Source organism: Schistocerca nitens, chromosome 3, assembly GCF_023898315.1.
Source record: "Schistocerca nitens isolate TAMUIC-IGC-003100 chromosome 3, iqSchNite1.1, whole genome shotgun sequence".
Classification (NCBI taxonomy): Eukaryota; Metazoa; Arthropoda; class Insecta; order Orthoptera; family Acrididae; genus Schistocerca; species Schistocerca nitens.
The window spans coordinates 412,979,995-412,999,409 of NC_064616.1; the positions used below are offsets into that span (position 1 = coordinate 412,979,995).

Here is a 19,415-nt window from a genome sequence, read left to right on the forward strand (position 1 = left end):
TCCTAATGTCATGAGAAAGAACATGACACATCATTGGTGTAGAGACTTTGCACCAGGTAACCAATCTGGTTGCCAAACTGAGGAGCGCAGTGTGAGATCATCCACCATTACAGGAGACCTTATAGAACTTGTGCAGGAATGCATTATGGCAAACCATCACTTCACACTCAATGAAACTCAGCAGGCAGTTCCCAAAGATGCACCAATCCTTGTTGCATGGAATTGTCTCAGAGCACCTGTTGTTCCAGAAATTGTGCAGCAGGTGGGTACTGAAGCATCTGACTCCAGAACACAAAGCAAAGCCCATTAGGACAGTTCTGACTTTTCAACAGTGGTAACATGATGACGGTGGTGAATTTCTAGACTGGATCATCAAAGGTGACGAGTTGTTGATTCCACACAAAACCCTACAAACCAAGCAGCAATCTATGCATGGGCATGACAGTAACTCTACCTGCAAGATGAAATTAATGTAGATTGTGTTGGTACAGTCAGCAGCTTTTGGCCTTGTAATCTATGTCGTTGACTCTCTGCCACAGGGGGCTGGTTTTGATTCCTGGCCGGGTGAGGGATTTTCTCTGCTCAGAACTCTGTGTATCTGTGTGTGTGAGAGAGATTTGTCCTTAGAACATTGTCCTTAGAACATTTCATCATCATCCATGTGCAAGTTGCTGAAGTGGCATCAAATATAAAGAGTTTCACCAGGGGCTCCTGGTTAACAATGCTATAAGCACATTTCACATCTGTTTTGATGCAAAAAGTGCTGTGTTTTTTGTTCTGGGACAGTCAGGCAGTTCTCCTCATTGAACTCCTGACCAGATGTGAGATGGTGAATGATGAGCATTACTGCAAAACAATGCAGAAATTGCAAAGATCCACTTAGAAAAGCGGCATGGTATTCTTAGCGCCTATGTTGTCTTGCTGCAGAATAATGGTCAACCACAGATGGCCTGATGGACAACAGAGCTCCTGCAAACACTTGGCTGAGAGAAATTTGACCATCCACCCTACAGCCTGAACCTCACACCCAGTTATTTCCATCTGTTTCAGAACCTTATGAATTTCCTGTTTAGTCAGAGTCAGCATTATTAAACTAAATGAGAGGGAGAAATTGTTGTCAGACAGTGGATACAGTTCCAATTGGCAAACTTCTGTGACACTGGCATACAACAGTTGGTCCTAAGGGACAAGAAATGTCTGAATTTGGTCCCACTCAACAAAATGTCAGTTCATCATAGTCAATGTTATTGGAAAGCCTGCAGCTGTATCATTCATGATTTAAATAATGAAAGACTGCACTAGCTGTGTATTTTTCATGCTTAGAACATGTTTCAAAAATTTAATCTCACTGTCAATTGCAAATATTTGCAATTTGCATTTGACTATGAGAATGATTCTTGAAATGCATTGTGCTGAGCAATAACTGGTGCAGTGTTTCATTACTGAAATGTCTGTATTCCAATGGTGAATATATCGAAAAACAGATCAATGCTTCCTGTATCTGTCACAATAAATCTTTCAACTGTGTTCTTTTTCTGTTCATGACACCAGGGAAATTTACTTTACGGATGGGGCTCACAACTTCATACACATACATACCATTAGTGAGTATGTAAATGATTAGAGGGGTCATTCTCTGTCACAGACACAATGATCACCACAGTGCATTAAAGTTGTCCATGTTTAGTGCTGTTACCAGGCCTGGTTTGATATAAAAGGGGCATAAATAGCATCAGATATTGAGTGATCACTGTGAAGGACACAAAGATGCTGCATACTCATGTGACACAGTGTTATCAGCACCTGACAGAGTTTTAAAGGGACCTCAAGGTTGTTCTCCTTTTGGCTTACTGGTCAAAATGTGCAATATCCAGATTCTCAGGGTATTCAGACATGCTGGTGGTATGATGTCACACTGCATGGAAACATGTGGGCATGCGTACTTGTCGTAAAGGTTCCAGTCAACCTTATCTTACCACCACGACCATTACCGGTGAGTATGGTGGTGACCTCGGGAGATGTCAAACTTTTCCAATGTTTTAGAGAAGCGCAGCAGTGTTACTCCTAGTATCATGGTGTGAGGAGCCATCAGGTACGACTTCAGGTTAGAGCTTTTAGTGATTGAGAGAGCTCTGACAGCACAATGGTACATCATGGACATCCTGCATCCTTGTGTGTTACTTCTCATGTGTCAGTATCATGGTGTCATTTTTCAACAGGACAACACACGTCCATACATGGTACATGTCTCTATGAACTGTCTGCATGATGTTGAGATGCTTCAGTGGCCAGGAAGATCCCCAGATCTGTCCTTGATAGAAAATTTGTCATACCAGCTTGGACATCAACTGTTGTCTTAGTGCCAGTAACCAGAATATTAACGACCAGTTACAACAGTTGTCGACAGTCTGTCTTAGAAGAAGATTCAATAGCTTGATGACACCCTTTCCCACAAAATGAGTGCATGCATTTGGGCCGGAGGCTGTGCAACGCCATACGTGTAAGTGGAATCATACTGCTGAGTTCTTTCTAAATTTGAGTCAATTTTGTAATTACTCAAATAACATCACATACCCTTTCAAACCATGAAGTTTTATTACATACCCTTCTCCCCTTCTGGGTGCTTCTTGTTTCCTGCTAGGACTCATATAAACCCAAAACACCAATTAATGAGTTTTCCTAGAACATCACCTTAAGACCGTCTCTATGCTTTTGATGAAATGAGAAATATAACAAATTATTATACTTCGCCTTTTATACAATTATAAAAAACCAAGCTTCACACAACAATAAATAATAAATGACAAATGTTCATAAATCATGTTCTTTCTTATTTAAAGAAAGGCTACTTACTTGGAAGACTGTCAGTAGAGCAATAGGAAATGTGTTGAAGTTTGTGGGTGGCGTCTCATCTTCAAAATTAAATTGACCACCAAACAACTGCATACCAAGTAAGGCAAAAATAAGGATAAACAGGAAGAGCAGGAACAGAAGTGAGATGATGGAGCGCATCGAATTCAACAAGGATATCACAAGATTGCGCAGCGATGACCAGTACCTGTGGATCATACATTCATTAGTTGAGTGACTCTGGCATTCTCTCATTATTTCTAAATCAAAACAGATGTATGTAATATCTATTTCTCTAGAAGATTCTCACACTGTTATAAAGGAATGTTTCTTGCACACATTTTCATGATGGTTCATATGCATGGTCCAGCCACATTAATGAAACCAATGCCTATGATTGACATCAACATGCAATAACCACACACAGATGGCAGGTAGCAGCACTAGCAGTGAAGGGTATATAAATAGTGTCAGGGGATGCAGAAAACAGTTCAGTCATTGTCATAATGTGGAAACAGAGCAATTTGGGTGATGTTCAAAAGGGCATGATCATTTGCTTTCGGGATAAGAGACAAAGCATTTCTGAAATGGCTAAGTTTGTTAACTGTTTGCTTGCTGCCATGGTTGAATTACACCGTGTATGGCAAAATGGCACTATACAAAACTGGCACTGAGACAACTGTGGCATACCACAGGCCATAGATACATGGGTTAATGACAGCTGCGAAGATATGTATGGGCACATAGACATGCAACTGTTGAGCAACTGACCATCCTGATGAACCAAGGGGCTATGAACAGTGTCTCCACAATAACCATCCAGCAAACATTGCTTTGTATGGGCCTCCACAGCAGGCACAATTAGCTCAATCACCCATGCAGAATGCTGTTCATTTGCAACAAAGGTGGGAATTTGCACAATAGTACCATAACTGGACATCCACTGAGTGGTGACAGGTGGCCTTTTCAGATGAATCACATTTTATGCTGCATCAGATTGAAAGCAAACACCCTGCAACAATCGTCAGAAGGGACCAGACCAGAGAGGGAGCATTATAGTCTGGGGAATATTTTTGTGGCATACCCTGGGTGATCTTGTCTCTCTGGAAGGCACAATAGATCAGAACGAGAATGAATCTATCCTTGGGGACAATGTTCACCCTTATGTAGTTTGTTTTTCCTCGGCATGTTGGCATCTACCAGAAGGAAATGCAACATGTTACACTGCTATGGGCCATGGATCCTCAACTGAGAAACTTAGTGCAGTTGGCCACAGCACTGGAGGTGGCATGGCTCCACATCCTTGTTGGTACCTTCCAGAACCTCACTGACTCTCTTTTTGCACATCTCGCTGTGTTATGCACTGCAAAAGGTGGTTATACAGGATTTTAACATGTGGTCACATTAATGTAACTGGACAGTATATTAAAGAAATACCTCTGCAACATACTGATGGGAATAATATTCTTATGATATTATCTGTACTGAAATTTTCAGTTATGCTTGCATTCACTTGGAAAACTGGAAATAACAACATGAAGAATTTTCATGTGTTTTCTGTCAAGCCATGATGTGGTTTTTAAATGAAAGTTGCAGTAACTGAAAGATCAGTTTCCTTTTTTTGAGGGGGGAGGGGTAATATGAACTATACACGGTCATTGAAAACTAAATACACAATGGCATAACATGAAGCAAAGCCACGATTTTCCCTACATTTTAACCTAGCCTTCTTTCAACAGATGTAGGCCATTAGACATCACTAAGGAATACCAGTACATACACAACCTATCAGTCATCTTAACGCGGTTGTCAGACATGACTTTGGCATTAAATGTACACATATATGCAATTCAAGAATATAGAAAAATTGATAAAGACAAAACTCTTCTTGCTCTCAATGGTACAGAATAAGTTAGCTAAAACAACTCAAAGGAACATGAATAGAAGTTTGCATTTATGCAGTTATGTCATTTAGTCTATTCAACATATTACATTGGCAATAATTCTCATTGTCTTCTACAGGTGTTCTGAATACAACAAAGTGTGTCACAACAGGCTTTTCTTGTGGTACCAACTTTCAGAGCAACTACAAAACTAGACAAACTATCCTCCTCATGCGCTCAGGTGCCCTCTCCTATTAATTCTTTGTTGTCAATTTTCAATGTTTAGGCCATCATGTTTCTATCTGGCTTAAAAGGAGAGATGTACGACACTTAACTGAAATATTTGTTTATGTACATCATAATTTTGGACACACTCATTCTTACTGTTTCTTAAGACACATAACTGGAATTGGGAATTTATGCTTTTATCCAGTCTTTCTATGTTCCAATTAATATATGATAAATAGTTGACAAGACATTGCTTTTAAATCTTGATTTATTTTGATACTTTCAGTGGGTCTGACACTGGTCCTCAAATAGCACAGAAGATAAAATGCTTGCTAGGAAAAGAACGCCAAGTCAACTACTAAAATGAATTAAGGAACAATAGTCATCTTCAATGCACTGTATATAACAGACAGCTTCACCCAAAGTCTTCTTAATTGTTGTAAGTCAATAAGGTTTTGTAAGTTCCAACAAATAGTATTCAAGACCAATAAACAGCAATATCAATGGTGTCATTGTATCTGCTGGCAATTCATGATACCAATAAATAATTGTCCATAATAACTGATGCATTGTGCATCACTTCAACAAGACAGAATGCACAATAAAAATCACCGATTTCGATTTCTAGCCATCCACTGCCCCCCCTCCTCCCCCCAAAATGCCACACCAGCCACTACAGTAACAAAGAATGGACAAAGAGTTCTAGATTAATCTAGTGTAAGACTGTTTATTTTTAAGTAACATTTCCCTGTATGTATGTATGATTGTATAAATGCCTAAAGATGAACAGAACATGTTTCAAATGCATTGTATTATGTTAGTATGGATAATAATACACTGCTCCTCAACTTGCAGATCAACTTGTTTTTCATAGGGTTCATATGTGTGGAACTGGGAGCTCATATAGAAGAGGAATGCCTAGATAATTTTGTGATACAAAGCCGATGTAGGGGAAAATTGCTGTATTTCAGTAATGTAAAGTAACAGCAGTTTGAGCGAAAGAGGCATGTATCTTGACTACTATTACCCAATAGTAAACCTTTAAATACAAGTTGTAGAGAGGTTTCAAAGGTAACAGCAATCATGGGGTATCACTATAAGATGGTATTTTTCAATCTAACAAAACTTGCTTTATGGAATGTGTTTGTATTCTCCAATACACAATGTAGTAAGAAGAAGAATGCATGTGATTTCCATATTGCTGTTATCGAAAAGATAACTTCAAAATATCAAAAAAGATGAGTTCACATACAAAAAATAGGTCATTTTCTTCCAAGCAGCAATGCCTATCATTGGTTAAATGGCAATTCCCATCACTTACTCCACCATTTGCAAAGAAAGAAAAGGAAGCAAGAATTTGCACAATGTGTTCACATCACAGATAGGAATACCTTTTAATAAACTGTGTTTGTTGTTTATAAAGGAAATTACTAAACTTTGAAACATAACCTGTCCAAAAATTGTAATGTTAAAGGGTTAACACCATCTATTCTAATATTAAGTACACAAGGATAAGTGAAATTAAAGTTACATCAGCATATGTGCTAGCTTAAGAGAACCAAATTTGTATAAAAACCAAATGCCAGCTTAAGAATTGCCGTGTGATCTGAATGAACTCCCCCTCTTTTCTAACCTTCCAGAACCTATACCTCTTTCCTCCCTGAGGAAGGAACTAGTAGTTCTGAAAGCTAAGATTAGCCTTTCCTCTTTTAAATATGTTAAGTGATTAATAAACACATTTTCCAACAGTTTCAAGTTTTATTTTGTAAGAAATTGTGCTTTATTTTCTCCAACCCTCCCCCTTCCAAAAAATTAATATGTACTGAGTCCCCTACCTTCCTCTCCTATAACAGGTTCTGAATATGCTCTTGTCTATGCAAGTTTAATTTTCATCTTATTTGTTTCCTTCAGGACAAAACTGTCTTCCAATACTAGCTTGTAGAAGTACTGCATACTTGTCTGTTGTGATAAAATCTTTACTTCACCCTATCTATATTTTACTAATTAAAACATACTGCTATACATTTCTAGGAATACTGATTCTTAGCATAAAGTTCAACAAATGTTTCCTAGATGCAAATCACATTCAAAAAGATATTGAAATAAAAATAAACAGCAACAAAGTAGTAACCACAAAAGATAAAAATAAATTAGAAAAGTTGCATGTACTAATATACCAGTTTCTGAATCGTAGCCTCACAAAGAGATGAGATTTCAAATCCATAGTGACCTGTTTTAGTAACTGATAAAATGAACATAGTGTGACTTAATTCTTGTTTTCAGAGTGATATAAACATTTAAAAAATCTTAACTGAGGGAAAGTGGCTATTAAATAGTTTACACACTTCTGGGGATCACTAAAAATTTCATTTTCCTACAGAGGATATGTTATACACAATATTATAGAGAACGTCCATGTAAGAAAATGAGGAATGTTCTATTGTGACACATCTTACACTAGACAAAATGCAGAAATTGACAAGGGAAGCAAAATCAGTACTCTTCTAGAATACTGTTGCCAAGTACTGCTCACATACAAACTGTCAAGAATGTTATTGGAACCTAGCTAGTCCTAAACTGTGCCATTTTAGAAGCATTAGAGACCTGGAGGAAAAAGGAAGCATCTGTCTATCAAAATGTGAAGGAAACCAGATGTGCACAACATTGATCAGGCTAGCAACAGTGGACCACTCCTAGGAGAGAACAGCAAAAACACTCATGTTCAACAAATGATGAGAAAACAAATTTATCACTGAATGAAAGCAGGCCAACAATGATGCCTTGCAAAAAAACTCTGATGACATAATTCAAGTAACCGAATGGCAGCTATGTAAAGAGCTACACAAAACTTCTAGCTTCTGCAAACCTCAGAGCTTCTTGCATAATATAATGAGGAATTCTGTTAACTTACTTTACATATAAACATAATAATCTAGAAAAATGCATTGAATCTCATCACTCACTGGCCCCATCAATAAAAACCAAGAGGTCATAAAAACACACAGTCAAAGCAGTACAGCTAAGACATTTAGTGTAGTCACATATATGTGATGCTGAACAGAAATATTAAAAGGATCAATTATTTTTAACAAAAATTTTCTTTCAATTCATCACTAAAAAAGAATATCTGAAATTTATTAACTTAATAACAAAGAGGCAGAAAAGAGTACTCTCAAGTCTAACATACAGAGCTGACATACTGCTGTCTTCTATTACAAAACTTATTCTCTCATATCTTATGGTATTACAAAATGTATTCTCTCTTTTACCTAGCATATGTTTAAAGCTATGGATCATGGACATTTCATTGTATTAACCACATTTCTAAAATATTTCTTTATGGAAGAAACACTTACATCTGTAAAGTAAGGCATGCTTACTACATAGGTATACTTGTAATTTGATACATGGTCAGCTCCAAAGTGACCCCAACAGCTACATAATTAGAATATTTAAGTAAAATGTCACAAAGACTGAAGGATATATTGCTGCTCACCATATAGAGGAGAGGCTGAGTCACAGACAGGCACAACAGAAAGACTGCTAAACATGTGAGCTTTTGGCCAAGAGGCCTTCTTCTAAAGTAGACAACACATATTCTTCCACGCAAGCATCTCACACACACACACACACACACACACACATGAACACTGTCACTGGCCACTAGGAGCAACTGTGCATGATGAGAGAGGCAGTGTGGATGGTGGGGGTAAGGTGGAGGTTAGGTGCAGTGGGGAGGGATAGCAAGGTAGCTGTGGAGGGCGGTAAAGTGCTGCTTGTGGGAGCATGTAGGGACATGGTGAGAACAGGGTAGGGAAGTTAGGTGCAGTGGGGAGGTTAGAAGATGGAGGGGGGTGTAAGGAGGGAGGATTGAAAACAGAAGAAGTAAGGGAAGGCAAAAAGGAGACTGTGGATGTTTTGGAAATGTAGGATACACTGCTGGGAGACTTCCCACCTGTGCCATGCAGAAAATCTGGTGATTGTGGGAAGGATACAGATCATGCATGCTGTATAGCAGCCATTGAAGTGAAGAACGTTGAGATCGGAAGCATGCTCAGCAACTGGGTGGTCCAGCTGTCTCTTGGCCACAGTTTGGTGGTGGCCATCCATGTGGACAGACAGCTTGTTGTTTGTGATTTACATGCAGAACACAGCACCGTGGTCACAGCTCAGCTTTCTGCCTTTGATGGGATTGGTGATGATTACAACTGGACAGAAGTAGATAGGGGTGGGAGGATGTATGGGACAGGTCTTGCATCTAGGTTCATTACAGGAATATGAGGCAGGGGTTGAGAATGGGGGTGGAGTGGGTACGGATGCGGATACTGAGTAGGTTTGGTGGGCGGTGGAATACGTGTGTAGGAAGGGTTGGAAAGAATGTGGGTATGATATTCCTCTTTTCGGGACATGATGAGGGGTAGCTAAAGCCCTGATGGAGAACACCAAGAGTCTCAATGAGCCTTCACAGGCTGGAATTACACTCCCAACTTTTTACAGGACAGGTCTCCTGTGCCGTATCTCTCCAATCACCCACCATCTTCCATAGTCCCACAAACGAGCATTCCCTTCGTGAGTCAGTACCATCCAGAACTGTAGTAACTAATTCACATTCTCTGCCATGGTTTTAATTACCTCTCATTGTGCCCTGAAATGATGAATATCCTACCAACTATCCTTCTCACCCACCCACAGTGGTATTCCACCATCCACCAAACCTACACAATATCCTCGTCCATCTCCACTCCACCCCTGCTTCCCACCCATTGTCTCCTGGCTCATCCCTGTAATAGACGTAGATGCAAGATCTGTCCCGTACATCCTCCCACCATCACCTACTTCAGTCCAGTCACAAGCATCACCTTTCACGTCGAATGCAGGGCTACCTGTGAAAACAGTCATGTGATCTACAAGCTAAGCGATATCCACTGTGCTGCATTCTAGGTGGGCCTGACAACCAACAAGCTTTCTGCATGAATGGCCACTGACAAAGTGTAGTTAAAGATAGCTGGACCACCCAGTTGCTAAATGTGCTTACCAACATAACGTTCTTCATTTCAATGACAGCTTCACAGCCTGCACCATCTGGATGCTTCCTACCAACACCAGATTTTCTGAATTGCACACTTGGGAACCCTTCCTGCAATATATCTTATGTTAACATAACCCCCGAGGCCTCAGCCTTCATTAGTCCCAGTCCTTCATCCACCTATCCACTTCCCTGCTCCCACTGAAGTACTAAACAGTCTCCTATTCCATCAATGCACCCATAATCTCCTTTATACCCCTTTACTTCTCTGCTTTTCCTCTCTCTCTGCCCCTCCCCTCCTGCTCTGCCCCGCTCCCCCTCGTATAACGCCCGATTGCATCTGCCTGCCCTACCTGTCCCCACCACAATCCTGCATGCTCCCACAAACAGCACTTTACCATCCCCCACCCCCACTCTGCTAATCCTCTTCCTCCCCAGCCTAGCCTCATCCTTAACCCCAGACTGCTTCTTCCATGATGCACAGTTGCTTGCAGTATGGCCTCAGGGGCCAGAGACGGTGGTCATATGTTTTTGAGTTGTGCTTGTGTAAATGTGTGTATGTTGTCTACTTTCGAAGAAGGCCTTTTGCTGAAAACTCACATGTTTAGCAGTCTTTTTGATGTGCTTGCCTGTGACTCAATGTCTCCTCTATAAGGTGACTTGCAATCTATCCCTTTTGTAATACTGTCTTTATTCCACCCTGGATTATCCACTGTTGGAATACACAATAAATCTATCCAGCATATATGATATTATATTCATTCGGTTTATATATGTTATCTGCAGATGTCAGATACACTTACTGAATTCTAAAGAGCCAATAGATTACATACTGCTACTCATATAGTTGATTCTGGTGGGCTACAAGGCTAGGAAGTAAGTGTCAGTGTGTGTGTGTGTGTGTGTGAGAGAGAGAGAGAGAGAGAGAGAGAGAGAGAGAGACTGTTTCTGTCATTTTTGGCTGCTGATGAAACACACATCCATAAGAATGTTTCAAAAAATTTTAATGAAGATGATTAACAACCTACTGAATTTTTAGCATTAAAATGTTGGAACACGGATTCTTCATTCCATTCAGAGTTGAAATATCTGTGAAAATGATGGACAACAACCTGTGACAGCATACCTAAGAACACAAGGAGACCTTTGTCAGTTCAGAAGCTAATGGTCTCTGTTTCTTACAAATCTCAAAGTATAAGGATAGATTTCAGTATACCAATGGGCAAGCTTTGTAGGTACCAAAAGGAAAACATCATGATGAGAAATAACAGTGGTATACACACAGATCTAATAATTATTCATAAAAGGACATACAGTCAATAAAGAAAACTACAGTAACTTGAGCTTCAGTTTTTAAACAGTACAGCTGCGTTCATCGCCGAACATTAATGCGGAATGACCAAACTCCAACATACAATTTACCCTCATCTGAAAAGACACACTGTTATTATAGGGTTTCCATAAACAATGAAGGCACATGCCATCATGTCACAAAAGGAATACAGTTTATAGCCAGACATAATCTTAGTGCAATTAGTAATGGCAAATACTTTGAAATATCAGGCATTTAACTAATAGTGATGGACATTTACAAAAAGAAGTAAATTGACATTGTGCTTACTGGTCCCTGGTAGTAGTGTAAACACCTTTTTAATAAATCAACAGAATTTAAGGAAAAAGTCTCAATTACAGAAATAAGATACTGTCATATGGACACATACAGTATTTATAAACACAAATACCACACATGAATTAAGTTATATCCTACAGCTCTTTCACCGTATTTACATTTCACAGTTGGTCAACTGTGGAACAAGAGAACAAAAAATTCTGCATAAATGTGCAAGTTGCTACTGTAGGTCTACCTTAAAGGGTGGGGAATCATGTATCTATATCAGAGATGGTGTACGTTTTAAAGCTACAGAAGATCTAACCACAATTAGTGTAGATAAACATTTTGAACTGACAGCCACTGAAGTAACAAAGACAGTTTTATATACCTCACACTGAGTAATGCAGAAAATAAAAGCAAAGTGGTGTTGGATGTTATACAAGATGAAACTGGAAAAGCCACACAAGTATAATAGCATACAAATCAAAGATTGGGATAGAATAACAGGAAGTCCTTAGAAATTAGCAAATATTGTAAATGATTATTTCTCTGGTACTGTGGGGAAGCTGCTGCAAAATCTACCTAAAACACATGTAGCAAGGTCACTGATTTACACAGCAAGCAAAATCATGGTGTTTCTCACAACAGAGCTTGAAGTTAGGAAGACAGTAAAACAATTAAAAAATAAGAAATCAGCAGGCATGAGGTTCATGTCTCTGTTCTGAAGGCATGCATAGATAGCATACAAGCCCCATTAATAAACATAATAAATGAGTCCTTTAGTTCACATGTTTTCCAAAGTACCTTACTAAAGAAAGGTAATGTGGAAAGCACTGAAAACTACAGGCCAGGTTCACTGCTGCCTTCATGCTCAAAAATAACTGAAGCAGTCATGAAAGAGAGACTGATAAGTTACATGAGTAAATACAGTCTCATAAGAAAGCACAGTTTGGTTTCAGAAATGGAAGAGGTACAATATTGGCCATTGTAGAGATCACAAAACTGGTACTTGAAGCTCTTGATTGCGGTGACTGTGTTTCAGGCATTTTCTTAGACTTGTCCATGGCGTTTGACACAACTGACCAGAAAATACTATAGCATAAGCCAGAAGCACTAGGTGTAAGAGGAACTAACTGCAAATGAGTGGTTTCAGTTTTACATAAAAAACAGGGTGCAAAAGATGGAGATCGTTCACACATCTGTCAGATAAGAAACACATAAACATAGTTGTTCCTTAGGGTAGTCCAGTTCTTGTCTTAATATATACAAATGACAGTGTAAGACATGGAGAAAAAGTTCTCTTAACTGATGACAGCAACATTATGGTCACTCATAAAATATCAGAACTCCTATTAGAGAAACCATGTATAACCCTCAAAGATGTTTGCAGTTGGTTAGCATGTACTAAATTAATGTTGAACATAAAAACAAACAGTATGTATTTTAGCATAAAGTGAGGAGGCAGCTCTGTCACAAATAAGCATACACGATAGATGTATAGGTTGTGTATGAAACACAATGCTTTTAGAGATGAACACTGATTGACAGCTAACATGCAATGAACATACAAAGATACTGTCAAAAAGAATGTCATCACCATGTTACACAGTTACAATGTTAGCGTCTGTTTGTAACAGCCAATGTCTTGTGGTGATACACTACATCTATATACATTCACTTCTTAGCAATGGGATTCTTTTCTGGGGATTGAAGACACACAATATGAACAGTTTTTAAACTGATAGTAGTAGTCAGGTTTATTGTAAAAGGCTATTTTAAAAAAAAATAGGCACCCTTATTGCACCACTGAGAACATCTACCACTCTTTGGTGCATACCAGGGAATATATTACTCAATACTGCACTAACAGTTCTGTACATACTCATGTAAGAACAGCAAGGTTGGAGTTACAATTATGCAGGAAAAACAAACTAAAAACTCAAGGCAAAATTTTATATCTAGGGATAAAACTGTCTAAAAATTGTCAAAGGAAGTGAAAAGATCTGTTTAAAATGGCAGCCAAAACATTCTTCAAAAATATGGTAATGTATATCACACAATTACAGATTAGTTAGAGGACTCAAAGTAGTAGACACTAGTGAAAGGGAATAACTACAGCACCTTGTCACATTTCAGTACATGCTTATTGTTTACTGCTTCGACAAGAAAAATCAAGTGTCAAGATGTAAAGTGCATGATAGCCATGTCCATTGGCTTAGTTTTTCATGTGGGTGGTGACACATAGTTGAATATGGAGTCTGAATTGGTGCAAGTGGCACAGTAGCATCTTCTTCAGTTGAGGAGTCATTGGTGGTTGTCTTAGTGTGTGCGGCAGTGGAGAGCAGAACTGTGTTTTACATTGTAAGTAACCGGAAACAGTCCAGGAGTCATCAGTGGATGTTCTCAGTGTGTGCAGCAAAGAAGAACCAAATTATGTTTTATTTGCACGTAATCTGAAACAAGCTGTGTGTAAATCTGGGAACATTATACAAGAGGGACTTGCCAAATCAGTCAGAGAAGGTGTTAAGACACTGACCTCATATTCAGGAGGATGGAGTTGCTCTGTCAGGCCATTATAATTTTGGTTTTCTATGGTTTTTGTGGATTGCTATGGCAAATACTGTAGTGGTTCCTTAATCAAGGCCACAGCCAATCAACTGTCCTATGCATATAAACTACCTGTCCTGTCTGCATAATGCATATTATGCATGCTGTGTTGTACAATATGGCCTACAGATTTGCACTGTATTACCCTGACAAATTGTATAAGATTGCAAGATGTTGCTTGGATGAATAAAGATAAATAAAATAAATTGAAAATGGTCATGAGGTCACAAACACAGACACAGAATTTTGTGATATGTCTACAAAAGATCTTGTTAGCTCTTACCATTTTGCTCAAATAGTGAAAGCAAAAGTTGGTTTCAAAAAAGTCCATCAGACTGCTGGCCTACAAAATACCATTTTCATCAAACAAAATGCAATATTTTTCAGAGGTGTTGTTCAGCCATAGTAGAGTACAAATGTATACAATAACAATGTAAATGCAAGTTACCTAAATTATTTAAACAGACATTCCACAAGTACTCACAACAGAAGCATTGTTCAATAAAAACAGTTGAGGAACTATAGGGATTAGACAGTCTTCCCATATCCTTAAGCATAAGCCTCCATTTTTTAGACGACTATCTACTCAAGTGAATAAGCATAAAAAGATACTAGCAAACAGGATGTCATTAGAGTGTTATGCTGTTAAGTGTTCTGTCAGATGCCTCATGGTCACATCTGTTTAGTATGAACACTAAATTCATGGCTATGAAATCATTTTTTGCATTAGGTATACAAAAAACAGACACATATTTCAAACTACACAAAAGGGCCATCAGGATACCACCAAAAGCAATTCTTGGACCCAATGAAGATATGTAATTAAGGAATTAGGGATCGTAGGTGTAATGCCTGAGTACACCTGCAAATCCACTGCATACATTAAAAAATATATTAGTAAATATTACACTATCAGCTTTATCCAGGATTATGGAACAAGAGCTATATGTAACTTACAATTACCAGGACAAAATAAATGAAAAATTGCAAAGTAGTACTTCTATGATGTAATCAAAATGCATACCAAACTCCCCTTGGAGTTGAAAATAATTACTCAAATCAGCACATTTAAAAAGGCTGTTAGAATGTACTTCTTAAATAAAGCACACTCTGTTATGAAGGATTAGTTCAATAGTGCAAAGTAGGATTGGTACAAATGTAATGTCAATAAATAATAAATCACTTCTGTTGTTTTACAATATACTTCCATGGTATAATTCATGTTACTGGAAAACTGCAAGCCCAATATTGGCGATATTAACCTGCTTTAATCTTCCTCAGTTCAACAATATGGAGGAAAGTTGAGTCAACTTTTCAAAGAGACACATGGAAAATTATCAAGAATGAAACAAAAAGTCAGGGATGTTGTCATGATTCCAATACCTGACTAGTGTGTGTGTGAGAGAGAGAGAGAGAGCAGTGCAAGTGATATGTGTAGTGACTAGTGATGAGATGTGAATGAATGGCGTAACATTTGTTTTCACAATATCAGCTAATTTTGAAGCAAGTACTTATTTATAAAAGAGCGTTGTACACTACGTAAAAATCCTAGCAAATTTATGAATCTATTAGCTTCTAATTATTCACTGGAAACATGTACCACTCCTCACTGCAATGGCAATATAAATGATAAAACTGCAAGAGCTGGGAGTCAGATAGGTTCCTCACCCTTCATGTTCTCCAAATTTAGGTCCAAGTGACTTCTTTCTACTACCCAACTTGAAAATTTGACATGGTGTGAGGAAATTTGTATTAAATAGGGAAGATACCATTGTTTTTGCAAGTCTGACAAAAGCTATTTTTCCAACATAATGAAAAAAATTCGAAACTTGATAGTCCAAATGTACAGACATTGATGGAGACTATGTTGAAAAATGAAGTTTTTGTTCCAAAAATGTTTACATGCATTTCACCACACTTATCGTGCAACACTTGAATTTTTATACTTTGTAATGACATTGTTGTAGTAACCATATGCTTTACTTTTTCTCAAATGATGTTGCTTTATTCTATCGTTTAGGTTTTATGTGTGGACTTATAAGAGCTGATTGACGTGCTAAGATTAAGCACCTGTAGTTAGCAGCCACTCTTCTTATATGGCAGCACAGTTTAAAAAAAAAAGTTATGGTTTTATTAAATGTAGAAGTAGCAGAATGGTTAGTTTAAAGTCTTGAAATGAAGAGCTGTCATTTATGGCAGTGTTACTAAATGTACACAATAAAGGGGTTATGTGTATGGTAGCTTTTACAGGCAAAGTCTCCCTAAACCCATAAGAGAGAGGAAATATTTGGAAGTACAAAGGAAGATCATTGCTACTTTGCATGATTTTTATTGAAATGATGTGGAATGACACAGTTTATCGGCAACATATATATATACAGTTAGTTTGTGAGTAGAGCTACATACTGGCCATTTACAGTTGCTAAACAGCACACTGACATAAATTTAATAAGACTAAAACACAGTCCTTCAAACTACTCATGTAGCTAGTGACACACTTAAATTTGGTTTCTTCTAACTATATATGCTACCAGTTCTTAATTGAAATTCAGCAATGGAGTGCAAGCTTAGCTAGAGGAGGATTATGTATGGATGCAGTAATGATCTGGTTTTTAATAAATGATTTTGACATTTGCCTACATTGATGTAAGGAACTGTGGGAAACTCAAACTAATATGGCATAACAGATTTTTGTACCCATCCCTCCTGAATGTGAGTCCAGGACTAACACACCACCATCTTACTCAATGAAAGAGCTGGAAAAAATGTGACTATTAAAGGATTAGTGCAAAGTGTTGTGACTCAAAGTGCCGGCCAGCCAGCCAGCAGCCGCTAGACTCGGACTCACTTATGATTTGACTATTAAAGTAACACACGTCTTACTCTGTTTACCTGATCTGTCTTTCATGTATTGCGTCATCCTTGAAATATATTTGTTCAACTTGAAGTTATAACACAAAGTCCCTATGGATCATTAGTGTGACCTTGTTGAATGCATTCATTAATTTTGCAACTTACACAGAATACACCACTTTATTAGCTTCATTCTATTGCTGCACTCTCATAAGATATTACACTACACAATTCAATTTCTCTAAATCGCTGTTGAAGCCTGAGATTCAGAGTACACTACTACCTCCATCACAATTCACCCTTTAAATGAATGTAGTTTTATTTCACTTTCAACAGTCTACAGATATCATCTTTGACACCAAAATGAACTAGTTTTCTGTATACTACAATTGTTATAAATGAAATATGAGATCAGAGCACTGGTCATATTCCAAACATCTCATTTACTGACTTTAAATAAAGAGGACATGCAACATTGTTTAAGAACGCTGACTAGTTTGCTGTTATTCAACCGATACATGGCACTTTTAGTAGAATTTTGTTCACTTTTGATCATGTTAGTTGTCACTGATGTTGTCTGGCCTGGCATGTGAGAACTCTGTTCATGAAATTTGCTGTGTCTGCTTCACAATATTCCACTAACATTTTGCAAGAAACATTCAAGTTTCCTCCTTTAACTTGCATAAGTTCTGGATTTTATAGACATAAATCAATTATTTAAGATAACCTCAAAGAAAAAACTTACAATGGGGTTAAGCCACATGACCTTGATGAGCATAGATGGGCACGATTATGTGAGGTGAGATGATCTGGAAACCACTAATAGAGCACCTCAATCATTTCATGAGAACTGTGACAGGTGGTACCATCCTGCTGAAACCACCACTCAAATGTCCATTCCACTGAAATAGGGCCACAAAAATATCTCTTATCATCACACAGTATTGGTCTCTATTACCTGTCATAATTCGTCCTGGCTCATTTAAAATATATATATATATATATATATATATATATATATATATATATATATATATATATAGGGCTGATGACGCTGCCCAACCAAAGGCTATATCAAACCTTCACTCACTCAATGCGCTTCCTTCTCTTCAACCAATGAACAATTTTATACATGACCCCTCAAATATAGCAGTTCTGTTTATTCACAATCCACTTAAGTGAATGTGCGCCTCACCTCTAAAGACAACGTTCATAGCAAAACCATTGTCTTCTTAGAAAACAACGAACAAAATATAGCCCTTCCTCATACCTGGGTTCCCTCAGTAGCTGCACTGACTGAATTCTGTAAGCATAGTGAACGACATCATACTGGAGAACTTGCCGAACTGAAGAATATCCTGAGCCCAATCCTTGGGAATTGCAGACAACCAACTTCACTGGACTAACAGCCACACTGTCACAAACTATCACAATCCACAATGTTTGCACAAATCGGCCACAGCTCTTACTGTTCACTACTGAACTTGTTTCATTGAACTTTACAAGGGCAAACTGTTGACTCATTTGGTGCTTCATTGCATCCTAGAATTGTGCAAAGATGTCTCACAGTTGCTGCATAACTTTCTCTGCTCTGATAAAAAGTTTTAACCAATTACAAACGCTCTGAAACAGTAAACTTCTCTATGGTTAGACACACAATGACGACAGGTGAGAAATTCAGACTGAAGCAACAATTGCAATAAACATGTAAACTGGAATAATACACACCAATGTGGTAAAAAAGTAATTTGCAATTCAAAATGGTATAGTTTTGAAGGATATTTTTTATCATGCATTGTAAATTGTGCTTTTAAGAAACTTTTTGCAAGAGTATTAGTGTTCAAAAAATATTGTTCCCTAATTGCATTGTGTATTTTTGAGAATTTTTGGATATTTTGAGTATTGTGTATAATACAGGGTGATTCAAAAAGAATACCACAACTTTAAAAATGTGTATTCAATGAAAGAAACATAATATAACCTTCTGTTATACATCATTACAAAGAGTATTTAAAAAGGTTTTTTTTCACTCAAAAACAAGTTCAGAGATGTTCAATATGGCCCCCTCCAGACACACGAGCAATATCAACCCGATACTCCAACTCGTTCCACACTCTCTGTAGCATATCAGGCGTATCAGTTTGGATAGCTGCTGTTATTTCTCGTTTCAAATCATCAATGGTGGCTGGGAGAGGTGGCCGAAACACCATATCCTTAACATACCCCCATAAGAAAAAATCGCAGGGGGTAAGATCAGGGCTTCTTGGAGGCCAGTGATGAAGTGCTCTGTCACGGGCTGCCTGGCGGCCGATCCATCGCCTCGGGTAGTTGACGTTCAGGTTTCATAACTAACCTT

At 38.1% G+C, this 19,415-nt stretch overlaps 1 protein-coding gene across 1 annotated transcript in view; it reads right to left on the reverse strand.

The window, feature by feature from the left end:
* LOC126249257 (voltage-dependent calcium channel type A subunit alpha-1) overlaps window positions 1-19,415 on the reverse strand; it is a 373,047-nt gene that overhangs the window by 98,572 nt on the left and 255,060 nt on the right. Inside the window, exon 14 of the mRNA XM_049950912.1 lies at window positions 2,854-3,058. Coding sequence (XP_049806869.1) covers window positions 2,854-3,058 — 205 coding nt within the window. The remainder of the gene's footprint in view (window positions 1-2,853; window positions 3,059-19,415) is intronic.